The sequence below is a fragment of the Enoplosus armatus genome, chromosome 15 (genome assembly GCF_043641665.1).
Source record: "Enoplosus armatus isolate fEnoArm2 chromosome 15, fEnoArm2.hap1, whole genome shotgun sequence".
NCBI classification, from domain to species: Eukaryota; Metazoa; Chordata; class Actinopteri; order Centrarchiformes; family Enoplosidae; genus Enoplosus; species Enoplosus armatus.
This window is the reverse complement of record NC_092194.1, coordinates 19,166,747-19,187,508: the sequence shown is the minus strand read 5'-3', so window position 1 is coordinate 19,187,508 and position 20,762 is coordinate 19,166,747. Positions and strand designations below refer to the sequence as shown.

General features: G+C 42.5%; 2 protein-coding genes across 3 annotated transcripts in view; one reads left to right on the top strand and one right to left on the bottom strand.

Moving 5' to 3' along the window:
- Positions 1-2,993: 2,993 nt before the first annotated feature.
- alms1 (ALMS1 centrosome and basal body associated protein) lies at positions 2,994-15,469 on the top strand. The gene is made up of 17 exons (XM_070920763.1): positions 2,994-2,997; positions 3,144-3,368; positions 3,432-4,987; positions 5,208-5,367; positions 5,567-6,763; positions 7,015-7,130; positions 7,531-8,458; positions 8,824-8,946; positions 9,644-9,799; positions 10,572-11,539; positions 12,105-12,222; positions 12,974-13,165; positions 13,259-13,521; positions 13,813-13,994; positions 14,276-14,317; positions 14,543-14,642; positions 14,846-15,469. Exons 1-17 carry the CDS (start codon positions 2,994-2,996, stop codon positions 14,888-14,890), a joined length of 6,375 nt encoding a protein of 2,124 aa, XP_070776864.1. The 3' UTR covers positions 14,891-15,469.
- A 1,923-nt stretch (positions 15,470-17,392) lies between these two features.
- dctn1b (dynactin 1b) overlaps positions 17,393-20,762 on the bottom strand; it is a 36,230-nt gene continuing 32,860 nt past the window's right edge. For both annotated transcript variants that reach the window (XM_070919804.1, XM_070919805.1), the window contains 4 exons: positions 18,549-18,735; positions 18,266-18,339; positions 18,060-18,149; positions 17,393-17,530 (listed from right to left, as the gene is read on the bottom strand). In XM_070919804.1, coding sequence (XP_070775905.1) covers positions 17,393-17,530; positions 18,060-18,149; positions 18,266-18,339; positions 18,549-18,735 — 489 coding nt within the window. The remainder of the gene's footprint in view (positions 17,531-18,059; positions 18,150-18,265; positions 18,340-18,548; positions 18,736-20,762) is intronic.

Here is a 20,762-nt window from a genome sequence, read left to right as displayed (position 1 = left end):
TTTGGTGGATTAACCTGTTAGCAGGGCCTGAGGTAAAGATTTTATGTCAGGGCCCCTTACTGACTCCCTATTTACCGCCCTCTGTGCAATGTATACTGTTGTTGTCAACCAGTATAAGACAGAGGTTCTATGCCGACACTTTTTCTTATACAAAATACCCCTCTAATGTATATAAAGTTAAAAATTCAAAAGATTCATTTGAAATGTTAACAGATAAAATATTCTTATTACATCTAATTAAAAGCATGTAGCTCTAATGTATTATTCTAATTTTAATCTTTATGAAGATATAATACAGTTTTTGTTTCACTCTAGGTATTTCTAATATTTTATCATTTGTCCACTATTAAACATTTGGGAACATGTTTTAATGTTTTATACCATATAATAGCAAACGATTCACTACAGCAACACCAGAAACCACTTCCTCAAAAATTACAACACACAGTTTGCACAAAAACTACATAACTTCGTCAGTGACAGGACATTACCAGGCTGTTGGATTAAATTGTACAGGACTTTGTATTTTGTTGATTAGTCAGGGTATTTCACAGTCTATGGTATTTCACCAGTAGCCAGCTTAAATGTAGGACAAAATGTATTATCTTGTATAATAATACACAAAAAATAAATATAAAAACAATTCAGGAATGTGTGAAACATGACAAAAACAGTTAAACTCATTGCTGCAACTTTTTTTTCAATTCTGAGAAGGGCAAAAAGTAAAGAGCTTCACTCTGTTTTATTTTTGATACATGATGAGAAACGTGTTTCTGCATTTCAGCTGCCAAAATAGAGTAACTGAACAGTTGACAACAATCACAAAATAACAGCATATTCAAATATTAGGTGAAATTTAACAGTGACAACAGAAACTCGAAGGGGGGTGGGGTCGATTCCCACTTTAGAACCGGAAGAATTTCATTTTTTTTAATGAAAGCGAGTGATCCATCTGTTTAATAAACGATCTTTTGCGTTCATCATTTCAAACGTCTCTCGCGCCCGCTCGAGTTTCCGGGGGTACTTCCCTACATTTCCTAGCAACGCACCCTGGATACGAGCTGGAGGAAGCACGGTCGCTGTGGCGGACTGACAACAACATCGACAACATGGAACCTCCAGAGGTAATTGCTTTAACTTTAACTCAATTCCTGGTGTGAAATTATGTTAAAGTATGTAATTTTTTACTGTCGTTCTTCGGCGCCCTTTCACACAATTCTGAGCGGGGAAATCTGGCTAAAGTTTACCCAACGTTGGCCGTTGTCGATAGCTAGCTAACTGCTAACTGCTTTGCTAGGTTGTTAGCTAATGTATCGGCGTATTAACACACAGTTAACCCAACGTTACTCCTTTTTAAAAGTTATGTAATTGTCAGACAAAATATTGCTTTTCCGGTGGTAACGATGATAGCATAGACGACTGGCGGCTACTCATTTGCATGATAACGTTAGCAACTTATTTGCAGATTGTACAGAACATAGTCATGTGTCTCACTAAGCTAGCTAAGACTAACCTGTTGCTGTTAGCTAACTTTTTGCTACGCTTGTCAACTAATCTATAAGATAATGTGCTTAAACTCCTCATTGAGAAGAACTGTAACCATTGCTATAAAGGTGGATCAAATTAAATTGACTGCCCTTTATTAGCCCTTGACAACTATTCAAGAGGTCTGGCAGTCATCGATCTCTTTAACTGTCAGAATTCCAAAAAGAGCTGATCTGCAACAGAAGTGCAACAGACAGAACTACATAACTGATGACAAACTGTATAGATGAAGAGAAACAGCAGTTTCAAGCTGAAACTAACACTGTTTACATTATTCTGTCTGTCATCATATGTAAGCAATTGAGATTAGTCACAGGAATATTTAGATAGTCAAGTTAGTTTTATTTATGTATCCCAATATCCCAATTAACACATTTTTGAACCCGCACAGCATATGACACCCTCTATCCTTAGACCTTACTTGGATAAGGAATAACCCCCAAGAATTATTTAAAAAAAGGAAGATATCTCAGGAAGAGCAACATAGGAGGAATGACTTCCTGTAGTGTACCTTAACAAGTTTCTTCCTGAATGTACTCTGCTGTTTGACCGGCAGGTTGTGTGAGACATCTTCCAGGATGGATAACCTTTTATGCAGCATACTCTCCACTACCAAGTCCAGAGGCTGCAGAGTTGTTACCAGCTGTTATTGTTTTAAGCCTCCAAAGAAACTGTTATATGTTCTCATGTTTTAGGTTACACAGCAGCAGTGTTAAATGGCTCAAGAGGACAGTAACAGTGAGTTCTGTTATTTGGTCATTTGGTTCACAGAGGGTGGCGACGTCTCCTCAGGAGCCAGCAGATGAAGATGTGAGTCAGTCTGTAGGAGAAACATCCATAAACCAACTGGGTCAAAGTCACAGCCGTGCCAGTCTGGATCAGAAACAGCCCCAGATGGAAACAGATGGCTGGGAGCTTCAACAACCATGGGGGCACTGTTTGCAGCCAGGTGTGTTCAGTGAATAAAACAATGAATTTCACTCACTCTGCTGCTTTCTTTTGTCACAGTGTTGAATATGATTAGGTTATTCAGAACAAAATGTGTTATAGGAAATCTGTGGTTCTGAAAAATATATCATATATCATATATTCAAAATATAAGCTATTCTTTATGGTATGTATTTGAAATATATGTTTGTCTCATGATTTCATGATGTGTAGGTATGGAAAATCCCATTTCAAGTTATCAAGTTGATAATTCATCACATTGGATCTAATGATAATGGGGAGTTGAAGGCTGGTGATGGTTTGCATAGATTAAGTTTGTGGGATCTATACTTCAGTTGTAAGCTGTAAACATGATGACTGTGCCTGTGGATAACATTCAGCATTTTCTGTATAATCAGAATTTCAGGACAGTAACCTGTCTCCAGCCCTTCCTCTGTTTCCTGCCCACTCTGGAGCGGAACACATCTTTACCGAATACTCTTTATTCCAACAAAGTGACAATGAGTTTGCCCCTTTAAGGTAATCAATTAACAGTCAATTATTGGTTATGTGGACATAGTTTTCTACAACATATCACTTTAATGTTATCATTTTATTTATTTATATTTTACTTTTTTAAAGGGCGCTCCCTGACATTTCCATTGCATCAGAGAGGTTTCACTTTCCACCCCAGGATCGCACCACTCAGGCCTCTGAGGCCTCACTGTCCCAGCACCCTTTGGCCCAAGCAACCATTCTGTCCGAAGAGGGAGTGAGCAACTGCTGCTCTCTGTCCCAGCACAGTTGGTCACCAGGGGACGAAGGCAAACACAAGGAAACTGATCACTCTCCACTGATTGCCACCACCGACAAACAGCGAGTACCATCCAGAGATGGTACGGGTAGCAGAGAAAAGGACTCAGAGACACTAACTGACCCTCCAGACAAACCAGTAGGAGAGTCTGCTGAAGATGAGACATTCTTTCTGAGTAAGGATATTCCTGCCCAGCATCTTCTGGAGCTCCTTCAGAAAGATATCGGCATGCCAAGCAGCAGCAATAGTGCTGTGTCCTCTGCCTCTGAGATCTCTGTGAAGAACGCTTTTGCCAAAGAGTCTGAAAGCACTAAAGTTTGCAAACCAGGCATTGACCAAAAAATGGTTAGAAGAGAAGGTCCTCCAGGTGAAGCCTCTCTTCCCCAGCAGCAGACACAACAACCTGAGACAGATGTATACCCTGACAAATCACGAACATTTTCATCTGAGGTCTGTAACATCACCATGGGGCTCCGCAGCACTCAACCTGATGACAGAAGTGAAGTGTTACATAGAGAGCTGCTGTCGGAGGTAGAGAGGCGCACCAGCCATGAAGCTGAATCTAAAAACCAACGGTGGAAAAATCCGACACCACCTAGTCAGTCTCTCACACCATACCCCACAGAGACGTCTGAAGGAAAGCCAAGTGTGACCAGAGCAAATCTTGTGCCATGGACAGGGCCGTTTTCAGCAGGTGTCGAACGGGGTCACAGAGAGCAAGACCTCTGGTCCTCAGGGAACCAAACAGGGATTGATGGGTCCTACCTGGGCTTCCTTCCACAGTCTCAGTCCACTCCAGGGGTTTTTAAGGCCCCACCCAAATCCAGTGTCAAGGCTAAATTAGGGCAACTTTCTGCTATAGAGTCCGATAAAGACAACTCCTATCAGTCAAAAACGGGGATCTCTCCACAGCCAGCTGTTCCTGTGGCTGATGTCCATTACCCAGACACGACAAATCAGTGCCAAGAGGAAACTACCTCTGCAAAAGTCCAGTCTCTCCCAAGTCTCAACTATATGCAGAAAGTAGACGCTTGGAGGGCAAATCACAGTTCAGGCAAGACGTCATTATTTGATAGCTTGGCACTGCAAGGATTTTCTGGCATCTCTCCTAAAAAGAAAGCTTACGATGCAGTATCTGACTCCCTGAATCGCATCCTGAGTCAGCAGGTGAGGAGTTTACAACAGCCTGCCAGTGCTGCCAATCAGAATGTCACACAGAGCTCCTCCACGGCTCCCTCTGCCCCCACTTCTTCAAGAAGAGGGGAGGCTGTGGGCAGTGCTCCCAGTGACAACACTGGGTCTGCAACAAGAACCTCTGCCTCACCCTTTGGCAGGTCACAGTCCCACTCCTCTCTCAGCACGGTTGTCATGTCGGTTCAGAAAGATCAGCAGACAGAGAGACGTGTAGAAAAAGAGAAGAGTCAGACTCAGGATGATGTCCATCGTCAGCCAAGCTCTACAGTTCAACCCTCGCCTCTCGTGAGCCTCGGTCAGTTCAGTGATGTGTCGCTTGATCGAGATTTGACACTCTCAAGTTCCCAAGATAGTAACAACAGTGGAATTAAATTGGGAACTTCCATTGGAGCTTCTTCTGTTGTCAGCCTAGAGGTCGATAACTACGCCCCGTACTGGACTTCAAAACTATCAACACCACCATGTCTGGCCAGGCCTCGAGAGCTCAACATTGAAGAACGAATTCCGGTAATTGAAAAACTGAAAATTGTATATAAACAAGCATAGGATTTCTTTAGAATATTATTTGAAATATGTTTAGTATCTGTTAGATTGTCTGTTATTGCAGATTCAGTTTCAGCAGATAATAAATAGAAATATGTAGCAGTAAAATCTCAGCATGTAGTGCTGTAAAAGCGTAGAGTTGTATTCCTGATTCTGACATGTTCTGTATTTGTCTTTCTTGCAGTTATATCTCCATAACCTGGGTATTGACCAATCTCCCTCAACAATCTTAACTCCATTTGCACCCAGAGGGCCAATCAGAGAGCCGGAATTCTCTCCAACTGACCTGTGTACAATTAAAGGATCTATTGGAACCCCAACCAAGAGCACCCAAACCTCTGAAGGTACCTTTGAAACTGATGTTCCAAACAGAAAATATAACTGATGTTTTAATTCCAACCACTATGTAGGCATGTTTTTCAAAACATTTATTATAATTTTAAAAGATGAATGGATCATTTTTATCAGCTGCTAATTGGTAAATGTACCTTTTATTACCCATAATGAGCTAGTGTGGTTCATACTCTCATATTGTATTTTCAGGGGGTAGTCCCCATAAAGGAGAGTTTTCCAGGTCCAGCATTCTGTCTGTGGACTCCAGTATATCCATACCATTCAGCCTTGACAGTCTTGGCCCAGCTATATCTATCCCAGAGTGGACCAGGCGGCCTTCTCCTTCATCAGATACAGAAGCTTTCCAGAGTGAATGCAGACTGGCAACCTCCAACCAGCGTGATGAAGACTCGTATCCCTTCACACTGCAGACCACCCAGCAACAGCAGAGGCATAGCAGCTTATCCAGCAGCCAGAATACCATCCAGCTTGGAGACAGGTTTGACTCTGACCCCTTGTTAGCTGCTGAGGCTAGGTGTGGGGATAGAGACTTGGAGTCACCCTTGCAAACGAGCCGTAGTTTGGAGCAAAGCGCAGAAGTTTCTTTTGTTAGCTCCAAGGCCTTGTTGGAGATTCGTAAACTACTCTCTCAGGCAGAGAACGTCGTATCTGCTGAGAACGTCATATCTGCTGGGTCTTCCGTGGCTTCCTCAGCCTCCCCTGCAGCACCCCGTCTGCTCTCAGATAATGACATATTCCTCTCACTGAGGAAGAAATCCAGCAGACTCCCGGACTCCTCTTTCTCCTCTTCCTCCTCCGCTACTGGAGATCCCAGAACTCGATCCTCCCTGCTGTGGGCCAGGTCCTCGTCCGACTCCATGCTGACCTCAGAGAAACCAAGAGAAAGCTCTATTGGTCAAGAGAGTATGACTTCAATGGCGCAACCTAATTATCCATCCACCCAAGCTCTTATCACTGCACCAGCCACAAGGCCACAAGGTAGCACTGTTAGTAGAGGTGCAGGGTCGTCCCTTGTCCTCTCCCAATCAGCCCAGCGGGCAGAGCCTGAGGGCTGCAGTGCTGCTCCCCCTGACAGCACAGTCCCACCACAGCCATCAGTCATCCAGCCTTCACCAGCTTTGAGCACACAACAGCTCACCTCTACTCCTACAGAGTGTGTTACAGAGTGTGTTACAGAGGAGGAAAACCAGACTACTCAGGAAGGTCCTGTACAGAGTGGCTCCTCCTCGCCCATCCTCGAGGACACTGATCAGGGAGTGATGAGTGATGGGAGCAGCGAGAGCTCGCTAGCCGTCAGAGTGGCCAAGTTACTGCAGAGTGAATCTCCGGCCACCATGGTGTCCAGTACACCCAGCATCACTGACCAAGAAGAGAGCAAAGCCAGAGGTAAGAGGATTCACATGTTACAAACTAATCTCGAGTGATAAGATTAAAACATCCAAAACAACTTTTCAAACAACTCCTGCAGCATAATTATCTTCCTTGTAGTTATGTAGGTCTGTCTGTCTCATTCATGTGCATTGCTTTGGCCTCCTGTTCCTCTTGAATGCTATCCCAGCTCACTCATTGGCTGTGTATATTGACATACTGTCAAATAAACTATCATCTGCACAAGCGTAAAAGTGTCTATGTTGCAGAGTGGATTAAGCTGAAGATATCGGGACAGCAGTGTGAGCCTCTGGAGTTGGACAAAGAAGACAGAAAGCGGATTGAAGAGATCAAGAGAGAGCTGCTGTTAAAAAATCCTATAAAGGTAAACCACTGATGAAGAGCTGTTTGTCATTACACTTCACATAGCAATCAGTCATATTGATAAAAGCTTCATTTGTAGCAATTTACTACATTTATAAAGGACTGTAAATTATCAATAATAAATGTTTATTGTCACATTTTAAATCATGTAAATATTTAAAAATGTATTTTATGTCTACCTCCAAACTCTGGACAGTACAGGTCTTAAGGTAACTGGTGTGTTGCAGGCATGGTGTGTCAACAGGTGCATGTTAGACTTTTGGAACATTTGAATTTAAAATGTTTGCCGTGCAAAAGGCTTTTCTTTGGTGGATGAATTGATTCACAGGACAATGTAAACTTGGATCTTGCCTGGTCTCTCAGTTTGACACAGACCTCTTGTTTTTTACTTCTCTGTTCAGAGTCAGGGGAGCACAGATACAGAGAGCAGTGCAGCGTCCAGTGTTAGTGTCCCAAGGGGGCAGGATCCGCCTCACCAAGCGGAGACATTCACTGCCCTCCATGATGCTAACAACCAGCCATCCCAGCTGCTGCAGGGCCTCAGCACAGGTCTTGAGGCTCAGGTACGTGAGATCGCTGCCAGAGAGGGGGTAACCCTCCCTAGGACAAACCCTCTGGCCCTCACATCTATCACCATTGCCACACGCAGGCGCTCCACCTCCCCTTCTCCCTCCACGTCGCCCGCACCTCCTATCAGTCCGTCATCAGAGCTGCTCCACCTGGCTGAGCTCTCCACAGGAACAGTCGAACACCCTAAAGCTAATAGGCAGCTTCCCCCTACCATGGATGAAGAGAAAATCACAGAGCCTATAGGAGCTGTAGGAGGCCAGTTTGAAAAACCTCCCCCGGCCTCACAGGGTTTAGGTAGAAAGGATGTGAATGCTCACGACGACAACACACAGTCTTTGAGGCAGGATGACGTGTTATCCGTCCAGAACAGCTCTGTTTCAGGTGTTGGTCATGATTCTGAACAGACCACAGGTTCATCCACCTCTGACTCTCCAGCCAGGACAGGTCACGTCTCACATGTCCATCTCACTCTGTCCCCGAAAGCTACTGATCACAGCTTGGCCTCTGCTGTCCACTCCAGTCGTGCTGATGCTGTTACGGGGCTGCCACGTAAAGAATTTGTCCCCCTCAGACACGCCTCTTCTCCTGCTAGCAGTCCTGATGAAGGTGTCGGTTTGTCCAGTCCACCAGAGTGGTACGACACCAGAGAGCCAATAAGACAGCAGGGACCTGAAAGAGCCGACACCTCCACATCCTCTCAGTCTTTTAAACCACTTCGAGTTGTGGTGTCGCCAAGACCCTTAACCACTGAAATACCAGGTAGGTTTGTTGTGTAATATAACAGTATATGATAGACTTTACTCATGTTATTTTTAGTTCTGCTGAAAAAGAAAACCAAACCTTCACTATACTGTTTATTATTTATTTATCACACTATAAATGAGAGCAGAGGTCTGTTCTAGGGGATGGATGAGAACGTACAGTGTAAGTTTATTTGTGTTTTAAAACTTTTGCTTCCATGTGGCCAGTGATTAAGAACAATACGAGCTTATGGTGTGACAGCAAAAATAGAATTTGCCGTTCCACTGAGAAACACTTGACTTGACTGTCAACATGGCTGTAGTTCAGATTATCTGTGGTAGGTAAAGATGATAGCATGTTCCTTCTCACCTTTCCTCTTACAGCAGTGCCTGTTCTATTGCCTTATAAACCTCGTGGGAGTGAGGAGCTCTTCTACATCCCTCAAACAGAAGCTGACTTCTCCTCTACCAACCCTTCTGACACCACTATGGAGAGCTCCCACACAGGTACATTTGTCTCAAATATAACCTTATTGAGCAACTTGGATCATATTCAACATTGGGTGCACTCCACAATTTCCACTCCACTCCAAATTGTAGGCCCCCCTAAAAGTTTGAGCCATCTGTCAAGAAAATCTGAGTCAAAATGTATTTTGTCAATCAAATCAATCAAATATGTTTGTAGATAAGGTGCATTGAAGAAATCATCTGTAATACTGTTGAGTGTTAAAATGATAAAGAATTATGTAAAAACATGTCTGATAAGAAAATGCATGAACCAATGAAGACAAAATGGTCTTGGAAAATAACTGGACTCAAACAAAAATAGAGCAAATAGAAAAAAAGTTATTATTAAATTATTTAAAAATTAAAAATAGAATTGAATTGTCAGTTGAATCTGCGATGAATGGGGAGGCTCTGCTCTCATTTCCCCTGTGCCTGTATGGGTAGCAGCTGGTCTATTGTAACATACACCAGGCAGAGCATTAATTATTCATGTTCAGGGCCCGAGTGAGACAAAGGCAGAGCTGGAGCCTCCTGAGACGGAGAGAGAGAGAGAGGACTATAGACTCCATGTCTTTGAATGGCTTCTGTTCATTTCTGGCTGAAAGTGAAGGATTTTGGTCACTTGTCCAGCAGCGTTATTCATCTGTTTTCTCAGAAATCATCTTAAGGTAACAAGCCACTTTTAAATTCTGACCAGGCTCAGACGACGCTGTGCCCCCTCGCTTTAGCAGTGAGGTCCTCGGGAACCGTGACCCGGGGTTGGACCGTGGCGTCACCATCAGACACGCAGAGGGCATCTACAGCAAGAGGCTGAAAGCCACCACCTTCAAAATGCAGGAGCCAGGACACAGAGGTGAGCTGAACATGAAGACAAACCGTATGCCTATTCACTGTAGTTACCTCCTTCATTTCTTCGGTTGTAACATAACAAGAGTCATCTGTCCATAAATTGCAAAAATAAATAAATTGTCTGGTTAATTTGAACAGATGTCACTCTGGTTAAATTAATTCACTATAATGGAAACGTGTTTGGAAATCCAGAAAATATAAAACTCCTTTGGGAAGAGGTAAGAATTACCGTGGAGGAACGTATTTATAAAAGCTTTCCAATGGTTGCATCCAGCAAAACACAATTTAGTGATACATCTTTGTTTTCTGCAAGCAGGTTTTACTGTTTTAAAAGACGACAGTGGGCTTCAGTCCCCCACCCTCACAATGGTTCTTTACGTATATTAAAGGAAAAACAGGATATGTTTGAAAAGGTTTGGGGACTATTTATTGCTTTTGTGAAGTGTAAGGAGGAGAAATGAATGCTCCTTGCAGCATGTTTTGTTTGAGCTCTCTAAAAAGTAACTGTGTGAAGTTAATTAAAGAAATATTATTTGATCATTTTATTTTCATTTTAGAGATGTTTTATTTGGGATTGTATAAAATTTGTCTGTGAAGCAACTTTGTGTTCTGTGTCGCTTTCTGTTTGTTTGATTTTAAGTTTGTTGACACAGCTTTACTTTGTTTTTCTATGTGTTTGTGTGTACATGAGGCAGTGAATAATACATATATTGTTTAGAAAAAGTCTGATCCAAGTTCAGTCTTAACACGTGTTATCTCTCTCTCTGTATCAGCAGCTGGGACCTCAAAAGCTAGTGTGACTGGAGCTCCAGAGCTGTCCTCTCATGTATCAGTTGCTTTTACCAGAGTGCCTCTTTCGAGCAACCAAGAAGCCTCCAAGAGAGACCAGGGGACCAGCCCAGTGCAGTTCCTTAGCTATGATCAACCAGAGCCAAGACGTCAGAGATTTCAGCCAGTTCATGTGGACATGGACTACAAGGTGAGCCATCACCTGGACCAAAGTCCTCAGACAGGAGGGGAGGGAGACCAGGAGAGGAGGGACTCTGACCTCCCTCACCCCGCAGCCCAGCAGAGCAGCAGCACTCTGGACCAGCTGTGGCAGAGGTTCTGTGATCGGTGGAGTCTGGAGGAGTCCCGACCGACCAGTGACAGAGAATCATCGCTGCTGGAGCGGCTTGAGCGGCTGTCCCGTCTTATTCACAGCACAAGGGCTGCTAACACGTCAGAACTACAAGAGGGGGCACGTTGTCATCCAGAAGAAAGGCCAGGAAGGAGAGGAGAAGATGCTACAAGGAAAGAAAGAAAGACACACAATAGAGAGGCCAGAGACATGGAGTGGAAAGTCAGAGGAGGCAGAAAGATTGAAGGTGAACCTCGTCAGGCCTGGACTCAGAGGCTCCAGGTAGAAGAAGCTTCTAAACCTGCAGACGAAGACCGCCGTGACTCATTCACCTCCAGCTTCTCTCATGACTCCTCCCAGAGTCAGCACCTCTGTCCTGCAGACAGAGACGAGTCAGAGACTCTGTCCACCATGTCCGGCTCCATGTCCACCGTGGACACGGCGCGGCTGATCCGAGTCTTCGGCGCCCACAGAGTCCAGCACCTGAAAACCAGCTCCAGCCTCAGTAAACTGTACAGCACCATCAACAAGCAGAAAGAAGGGAGGGAACCGAGGAGAGGACGAAACAAAGAGCCGCCTCACATCATCACACTGTCGGAGACCACCGGCACTGATGAATCCACAGTAAGTCGTTATATCTGCATATTATTGCCCTCATTCCCATTCTGAAGTAAATATGTCATATTTAAATGTCGCTCTCTCATCACCCTTCAAAGGTTGTGGATTTTAGAGGCTTTAGGGTTCAAACTTTTATCAGAGACAAAGAAACATTTATCAGTACACCTTTCTCTGTGTTGAAGATCATTCAAAAGTCTTTGAATTTTATGTCTGACTGGAATAAATGAATAAAACCACAAACATCTATGTAGGTTGCATTGTTGCAGAGGTGTATCATCACCTAACAGGCCTTTTGACTTGTCATAATAGGAAAAGCACAGGTGTTACATTAACAATGGCTCTGTTGTAAGTGTCCCAGTAAATCATGGCAGTGTGACAGTGAGCCAGCTGAATGGAATTAGATGTACTTACAATTACACCTGTGCTTTTCCTACTGTGACGTGTGAAAATGTCCTGTTCCTGTCAAAAACACCCGTTGGAGCACAGAACAAAGTGACTCACAAATGTACCAGCTTGTAATCACAGGTATTGAACAGCTCTAAAGTTTTGATGTCATTGCATTGGTCTTCAGATTGCTGCTGATTCTACATCGTCAACCAGCACTTACACCCTCCCGTCACACCGTGGCCCCTCCAGGACTCTGGCAGCCAAGAAGGCTGTTAAACTGGTCAGCAAAGGCATCCAGGCAGGTCAGTCCAGGAGCCGCTTTTCAGGAATTTATTTACTACAAAACACATCACACAAGACACCACCTTATGTTAAATGTTAAACTGAGCTTAATTACCTCTTTTAGCGTTGACTAACTCACACAATCAACTGAAACTCATTCGCCAAACATTACGTTACTACAAACAACCCATAATGCATTGCTGTGTAGAAGCTGCTACTCTCTCAAAAAGAACGTCTACTGTTGTGAATATATGTTGTGCCTAATCCTCCAAAATAAGACGACCCCAACTTTTTCAAAAACATTTTCAACAAATAATATCCTCTTACATGCGGGTGAATAACATTATTAAAATTATATTATTATGAGTTCTTTACAAATGTAAAACATCTTGGAGCCTTCATTCAGATTCATTTTGTTATCAGGGGTTACCATTCAATTTATTCAGATTTTACTTGTTGAAAATTGTTAAAAATGAAGAGATTGTAAACTGTGACTTTGTTTGCAAAAATCAATAGTTTATTGCTATCCTAGAGTTACTAGTCTCGTCTTCCTAAGATGGAAGAATGAGGCAAATAATTCATTTTATTTATTTAAAGGGGCAGTGCATATTAATCAATAATCAATAATGACATTCAAGAAGTAAATGTGCCGGAGTTAGCTCAACAGCTAATTTATGTCTCAACATAACAAAAAATTGACAATGGATAAAAAAACATTATACAAATAAAGTTGCAATGAAAGTAATTCTTTGTTGTATTCTTTCTCCTCAGGTGACCTGGAGCTGGTCAGTAATGGGACTCGACGCCACACCAGAGATGTTGGAACCACATTCCCTTCGCCTGGTGAAGCCAGAACATCATCTTCGTCATCCAGCTTAGAGAGAGGAAGAGGAGGGCGGAGGACTCAGGGGCTACAAAAGCAGAGAAAGAGCAAGAAAAGCCCGTCACAGACCTACCCTGAAGGTACGAGGCTCATATCTATATACTACATTGTTTTACAGTAAAACGAAATCTTTGTATTGATTTGGCTGGTTTGAATTTCTGGTCCTCTTCCAGCTGTTTCATGGTTCATCTCTGCTGACGACGTGAGGTCAGAGGCAAGGAAGGAGAACCGTCCAAAGGAAGAGGAGTTGGCGTGGAGGCCGAACACTGCCTGGTTTGAACCGTACAGCAGAATCGATCCGTGGAGAGAACCGCTCAGACAGAGACAAGTCCAAGAAGACGGAAACAAACAGCCCAGTTTAATACATCAAGCTGAACCCGATTTAGATCCAAGAACCAAAACGATGTCGACTGGTCTGGCACGGATCTCTCTCCAGGTTGGTTTGTATTTGTCTTTACAAAGCATCACTTAACAGGCTGTTTATTTGTAGATTTATTCATAGAAGTGAGAGACTTGTTACTAATTGGCTGTTTGAAGGGAAGTGTTTCAGTAAGTAAAAAAAACTTGGATATTTAGGTCCGTGCCCATTCTAATCTAAGAATAAGATTTGAATTTTACCATCACAAGACCTTTCCAAATCGACAGTAAATGGTGCCCTTTTTATAATCTCTTACTGTTGTCTCTTTTTGTGGTTTAAAAACGTTAATGCTCGTCTTCAATCCTGCAGGAGGCGCTGGAGATGCGTCGTCCGGAGTTCATCTCTCAGTCCAGGCAGCGGGTGAGGCGCCTGGCTCTGCAGGCGGAGGAGAGGAAGCTGCAAGACGTCTTCAGCAGAGAGAGAGACCAACTCTTTCGCTGGCCTGGAGGACCAGAGAGGCTGCCGAAGCCTGCAGGTACTCGACCACAAACGCCAGGAGGGAAAAAGAGCGACTGTAACATCAAATCTGATGAATACTTAAGCTCATGGCGGCTCACAGAATCACAAATGTCTCTATTTTCTCTATACTCCTGATACATATTCTATGTATCCAAACTGTGTCCAACATTATCCTGTGATTGACTGGTGAACTGTCCAGGCTGCACCCCAGCAGTTAACATAATGAATGAATGAATGAATGAATGAATGAATGGATTAGAAAAATTTAACTTATTACTTTTTCTGTTATCTGTGAAGGCACCGCTCTGCTCAGGAGGGCTGTTCCCAGGAAGGAGATGATACAGAGGTCCAAACAGTAAGCGTTTCATGTATTCAAATTGTAAATTAAGAGGATTCATTACACTTTATTGTAATAAATGTTTTGGGAACTAATAACATCCAGATGTATTCAGTGTTCAGGTATTATGACTGAGAGCTGTGATGTGAAGTTAACAAAGATGTTGCAGAAAGGCCTCAACTATATAACGATATTAAGTTTGGCGTTGGCAGACTTTTTGTCTTAACACCGTCTCTTCGCCAGGATTTATGAGAGTCTGCCGGAGGTGCAGAGGAGGAAGGAGGAGGAGAGAAGACGAGCAGAGTATCGATCTTACCGGCTGAACGCACAACTTTACAACAAGGTACAACACAAACAGCTTTTCTCATTCACAAAGTCTAAAATGTGGATCTGACATTCCGGTAATAAGTCACATTTCTTTTAAGTGGCTTGTAGACATTTTGACCAGCAGAAGTGAGTCAGAATTAATTTCCTGAGCTGTTCTCAAAGTGGATCGAAGACAAAAATACATTTTAATAATCAAATGAACCGTTTTCTGTCTTTCAGAGAATCACCAGCCGTGTCCTCGGCAGACGAACAGCGTGGCCGTGATCAAACTTTTTACTGTAGATCAAATCAGTGATGTGAAAACATTTTTAGTTTTAATAGCATTAATAACAAAACTACCTGACTAAAAATGAGCTTTTATTTATTTGTGACATTTTTTTAGTTGCTATTTGAAAGATTATGTAGAAAAGTAAAAATCTACTCATTAGATAATTTTTTACTTCTTACTTACAGACCAGTGGAATGTTTTTAATTGGTTAAAAACTTGAAAATGGGTTTTAATGTAAAAATAAACCATGTTTCTTTAACAGTCTTGCTAAATTCCATGTTTTGATTCAAGGCAGTGAAGGCTGACAAAGATACACTGGCTGTAATGTCTTTATTGATCAGTTATCGGTTGTGCAAGAGAAGGAAGCCACAGGAGGAGAAGGTAAGACGAGTTAGACAAGCTGCAGATTCAGCACATCAGCTGCTCACTGAGAGAAAAACATAAATAACATGATGAATAAATAACATCTGCATTTTCCCTACTACAGTTATGTAGATGCACTATGCCCATTAATTAAATTAATCATAAAATAAAACTTCAAGTTATGACAATACTGTGTAAACATAAATACTCACAAATCATTCAATAAAATAATTAGAATTCATTAATAAACTAAAAGCCTTTTAAAATCAGCCATGGCAAACGTGGTGAACAGAAACAAAGGTTCTTTGGCAAAGATGTCGTTTTGCTTTAAACAAATCAGAAATAAGGCAGGTGACCGCTCTTAACCACAAGGCTCTCTGCAGGTTTAAGGCTCGGACAAAGTTTAAGTCTGAAACAGCAACAGGAATCTCAGCAGAACAAAGGTAATACAGTCGTCTCTGGATCGTTTGTAAATCAGTAACTTTACCATAATACAACCGGTGTGTCATTTATATCAAGCATGTAAAAGTAGACTAACGACATACTGGAATTTACACCACGAGTGTAATAAATACTAAATAATTTAAACCATATAATGCTTCATCTGTGGTTTTTTTAAATAAACATGAAAAATCTGCAAAAGCAAAATAATTTTTTCGGCGTTTTACACAGTAAATCCCTTGAGGTTAATCAGCTTTTCCTGTTCTGTGCAGTCCACAAGGTTTTAATCAAACCGCAGAGCAAAATACAAACTCTTCAACGCACACCGTGGTTCGCTTGCATGTGACTTTCGACCGTTGGTCAAAGTTACATCAAAGCAAAGCGACTGTGCAGGACTTTGTTCTCCTCTGTGGTTTCTCCGGTCACTCAGGACTCGTAATATGTGCAAAAAGTCTCTTTGATCAAACCGCAGTAAAATGCCCACTGCTTTAACTGGACAAAGCACATGTTTGTTCAGCATCATTTCAAAATCACATGACCGTTCTTTCCCTTTAGACAGTTACGTTATAAAAATGGAGCATACGACAGTGAGGCCTGATTTTAAATGTACAACACAGTCATGATCCTTCGTATCCTGTGTAGTGGTAACAGTGGCGCCAATAGTGTAACATAGAAACGTGGAGCAACATCCAATGTTGTGGCCTAATATAAACCACACTGCAGGTTCCACACCAGGGCCGAAGAGGACTTTGATAAATACTCTGCACAGCTAAAGCAATCAGTGAATCTGGGCAGCATGCAGTGCTGTTGTATCTCGACTTCTTTTCCTGGTCGTAACACTAAATTTCGATGTGTAAGTTACGAGGAGATGATGGAGTTCTGATCCCTCACCCAGTCTGTGAGTTACAGTATGCAGGGCTGCAGTCAAGAGCACAACAGCCTCATCAAGTCGCTTCAAAAACCAAGTTGAGTCGAATTTGATTTATATTAGTTTCAGGTTCCTCAGGAAGGAAAAGGAGATATCCGATGGTGGTGGTCTAAATAATAAACAAATATGCCGTTTTTTTCAGGGGATTTTTGCTTTAAAATGTTCAGAAATTAACAGTTCTAGTTACGCCTACAGGTAGTGATTATTTTCATTAACAAGTCATCTCCTGATTATTTTCTCGATTAATCGTTTGCCAATAAAACGTTGGAAAACAGTGAAAGTTTCCCATTAGAATTTACCAAAGTGGCATCTTAAGGTTTCGTGTTTTGTCATATGACAAAATCTTCACATTTGAGAAGCAGCAATCGGGATGATGAAAAATGACTGAAACAAAGAATCAATTAGCACAATAGTGTCCAATTCATTTTCTGGAGATTGACTAATCGATTAATTGACTAATCATTTCAGCTCTAATTGTAGTCCTCACCCAAAATGGCTGAGACCGGCAGCGTCAAAACAGGCCCAGACAGACCACAATCGTTCTAGATGTCTAAAATCCAAAGTGACATTGAGTTAAAACTTGTTGCACACCTGACGCTCACAGATCAACTTGCTTGATTTCCTGCAGGCTGTAATCTCACCACTAATGATCTGAAATCCTGGATTGACTCGTTTGGCCCTGGAGTGGAGACCAGGCTACCAAGCTGATGATGGGGGTGGGGGCGTTGTGTTGGTGTAGCAGGCAGGATCGCAGGGCAGGTGAAGCTTAGGTCCGCAGCAGACTGTGAACTCTCTGCAGCTGAAACTGTGACAGGACGAGGCGGTGGACCTGCTCCTGACCGCGGGGACACGGCACCATGACCCGACCCACCAGCACCGCGTCGCCCTGCTTCTCCTCCTTCGCCTAGAGACAGAATAGGGTTCAATATTAGATCTGCAGAGAGATGGTGTAAGAGTGTGGTAAGTCCCCTGAGACTGAATCCTGCTCTTCTTCACTATTCTCTCCTTTGAGACATTGAAAACAAAAGTTGCCGACTGGATAGTGTTTACACAAATAAGTACTGACAAAGCTGAATTCAGAAAAGGTTTATGGTCTCTAAACGGCAAGTGTGAAGAAGTTAAACAGCTGAAAATATAATTTAGGAACACTGGACTTCAAAATAAATGTCATTATTTGAACTAAAGCCTTAGTAAACATGATTTAATCATTGTTGACTTAATCATGTTAGTTCATTTTTATACTTTAGAGCTGTCTTTTTTGTGGAAATGTGTGGTTAATTCTTAAAGTGGCTTGATGTGTGTAAACAATTCAGAATAATCTTCCAAAACTCTGGTCAGGAAAAACCTGGATAAGCTTTCATTCACCTCTTTACGAAACCCAAAGAAAGAGTAAAATAAGTGATGATCTTTGACGGTGGCAGCGGCGCTCTTACCTTCACAAACGAGGTCGAAGGGAACGTCGCAAAGTCAGACGAGACTCGAGCTCCAGGTTGCTGGTTGACGACGTGCTCTGCTACTTCATCCTGACAGAGAGGAGGCAAAAGAGAAGAAATGTGGAGAAAGAAATATGAATTATCACTGAATTAGCCTGTAAGGTGAGTATTTCAGGTTTGAACACAGTGATGTGAGCTGTGTGTACCTTCAGTCTGCCCAGAGTGTCACTCAGGGACTGCAGTCTGGCCGTCTGTTCCAGGAGCTGAGCACTAGGTGTCACTGCAGGACAAACAAAAACACATCTGTTATTAGTACAGGGAGTAAACTGTGATAAACTCTTCTTTTCTCTCATCTGGACTTTGGCAGCTGGACAGTCAGATGACACCATTTACAGAGATTTTAGTGAGTAAGTCAAACAAACTGTAAAACAAGACAAAAATAGGATTTTGAAGACATTAACACGTCTGCTTTATGGTGCACTCGCATACCTGGAGACTTCCCAGTGATGTCCACCACTTTGACGTTGGCACTCATTTGCAGCAGAGTCTCCAGGAGCTGGTCGGTCTTGCGGTAGAGGGCGCTGGAGAGCACTTCAGGACGACCTCCGTCTCTGGAGGGAAGTTTGGTCACATGAAGAGGAGGCAGAGAGGCGAGCTGAGCGCGCATCTTCTCAGCCTGCGAGGGACAAGATGTTACTGCAGCCACGTGGACGCACAATAGAGCCAGACATAACAGCAGCAAACAACCTGTCTAAATTTCCACAGAATCCTTTGTTATCGGACCATTATTTAATAACTTTTGAATTCCTATTGGACTACACGCCATTAGGCAAAAAAGTCTACACCAGATATCTATCTGATAGTGCTGTAGCTAAATTTAAGGAAGTGATTCCATCGGCATTAAATTCAATGCCATGTCTCAATACAACTGAGGACTCCTATGCTAACCTTCGTCCCTCTCAAATAGACAATGTTGTTGACAGTGCTGCAGGCTCAATGCGATTGACACTTGACTCTATTGCCCCTCTTAAAAAGAAGATAATAAAACAAAGAAAGTCAGCTCCATGGTATAACACCCAAACCCGCAAATTAAAGCAAACAGTGCAGAAACTTGAAAGGAAATGGCGCTCCACCAAACTAGAGGAATCACGTTTAATTTGGCAAGATAGTCTTAGAACTTATAGGAAGGCCCTCTGTAAAGCCAGAGCAGCCTATTACTCATCATTAATAGAAGAGAACAAGAACAACCCCTGGTTTCTCTTCAGCACTGTAGCCAGGCTGACAGAGAGTCACAGCTCTATTGAGCCATGTATTCCTATAAGCCTCAGCAGTAATGACTTCATGAGCTTCTTTAATGATAAAATTCTAACTATTAGAGACAGAATTGATCACCTCCTGTCTTCAGGTGGTACCTTACCTTCAAACACAGGAATCTCAGAAATAGCTGTAAAACCTGATGTATATTTAGATTGCTTTTCTCCCATTGACCTTCACCAAATTACTAAAACTATCTCTTCATCTAAGCCATCAACTTGTCTCTTAGACCCCATCCCAACTTGGCTGCTCAAAGAGGTTTTACCTTTAGTCAGCACTTCTTTACTAGACATGATCAATCTGTCTTTATTAACAGGCTACGTACCATAGTCCTTTAAAGTTGCTGTAATTAAACCTCTTCTTAAAAAGACCACACTTGATCCAGAGGTTTTAGCCAACTATAGACCTACAGTATATCTAACCTTCCCTTTCTCTCCAAGATCCTTGAGAAAGCAGTCGCCAACCAGCTGTGTGACTTTCTACATGACAATAGGTTGCTTGAGGACTTTCAGTCAGGTTTCAGAGCTCATCATAGCACAGAGACGGCACTGGTGAAAGTTACAAATGACCTTCTCACTGCATCAGACAAAGGACTTGTCTCTATACTTGTTTTGTTAGATCTTAGTGCTGCATTCGACACCATTGACCATCATATCCTATTACAGAGACTGGAACATTTAATTGGCATCAAAGGAACCGCACTAAGCTGGTTTAAGTCGTATTTATCAGATCGATCTCAGTTTGTACATGTTAACGATGAATCCTCCATGTACGCCAAAGTCAGTCATGGAGTTCCACAAGGTTCTGTGCTTGGACCAATACTATTCACCTTATATATGCTTCCTTTAGGGGATATTATTAGAAAACACTCCATACATTTTCATTGCTATGCTGATGATACCCAGCTATATTTATCGATCAAGCCAGAAGAACCTCATCAGTTAGCCAACCTCCAAGCATGCCTTAAGGACATAAAGACCTGGATGACCTGTAATTATCTGATGTTGAACTCAAACAAGACAGAAGTTATTGTTCTTGGCCCTGAACACCTCAGAAATACAATATCTAAGGATATTGTTACCCTAGATGGCATTGCCCTGGCCTCCAGCGCCACCGTGAGGAATCTCGGAGTTGTCTTTGATCAGGACATGTCCTTTAACTCCCACGTAAAACAAACTTCACGGACTGCCTTTTTTCACCTCCGTAATATTGCAAAAATCAGGAAGATCCTGTCTCAAACAGATGCAGAAAAATTAGTCCATGCATTTGTCACGTCTAGGCTGGATTATTGCAATTCCTTATTATCAGGCTGTCCCAATAAGTCCCTGAGGACTCTCCAGCTGATCCAGAATGCTGCAGCACGTGTACTGACAGGAACCAGGAAAAGAG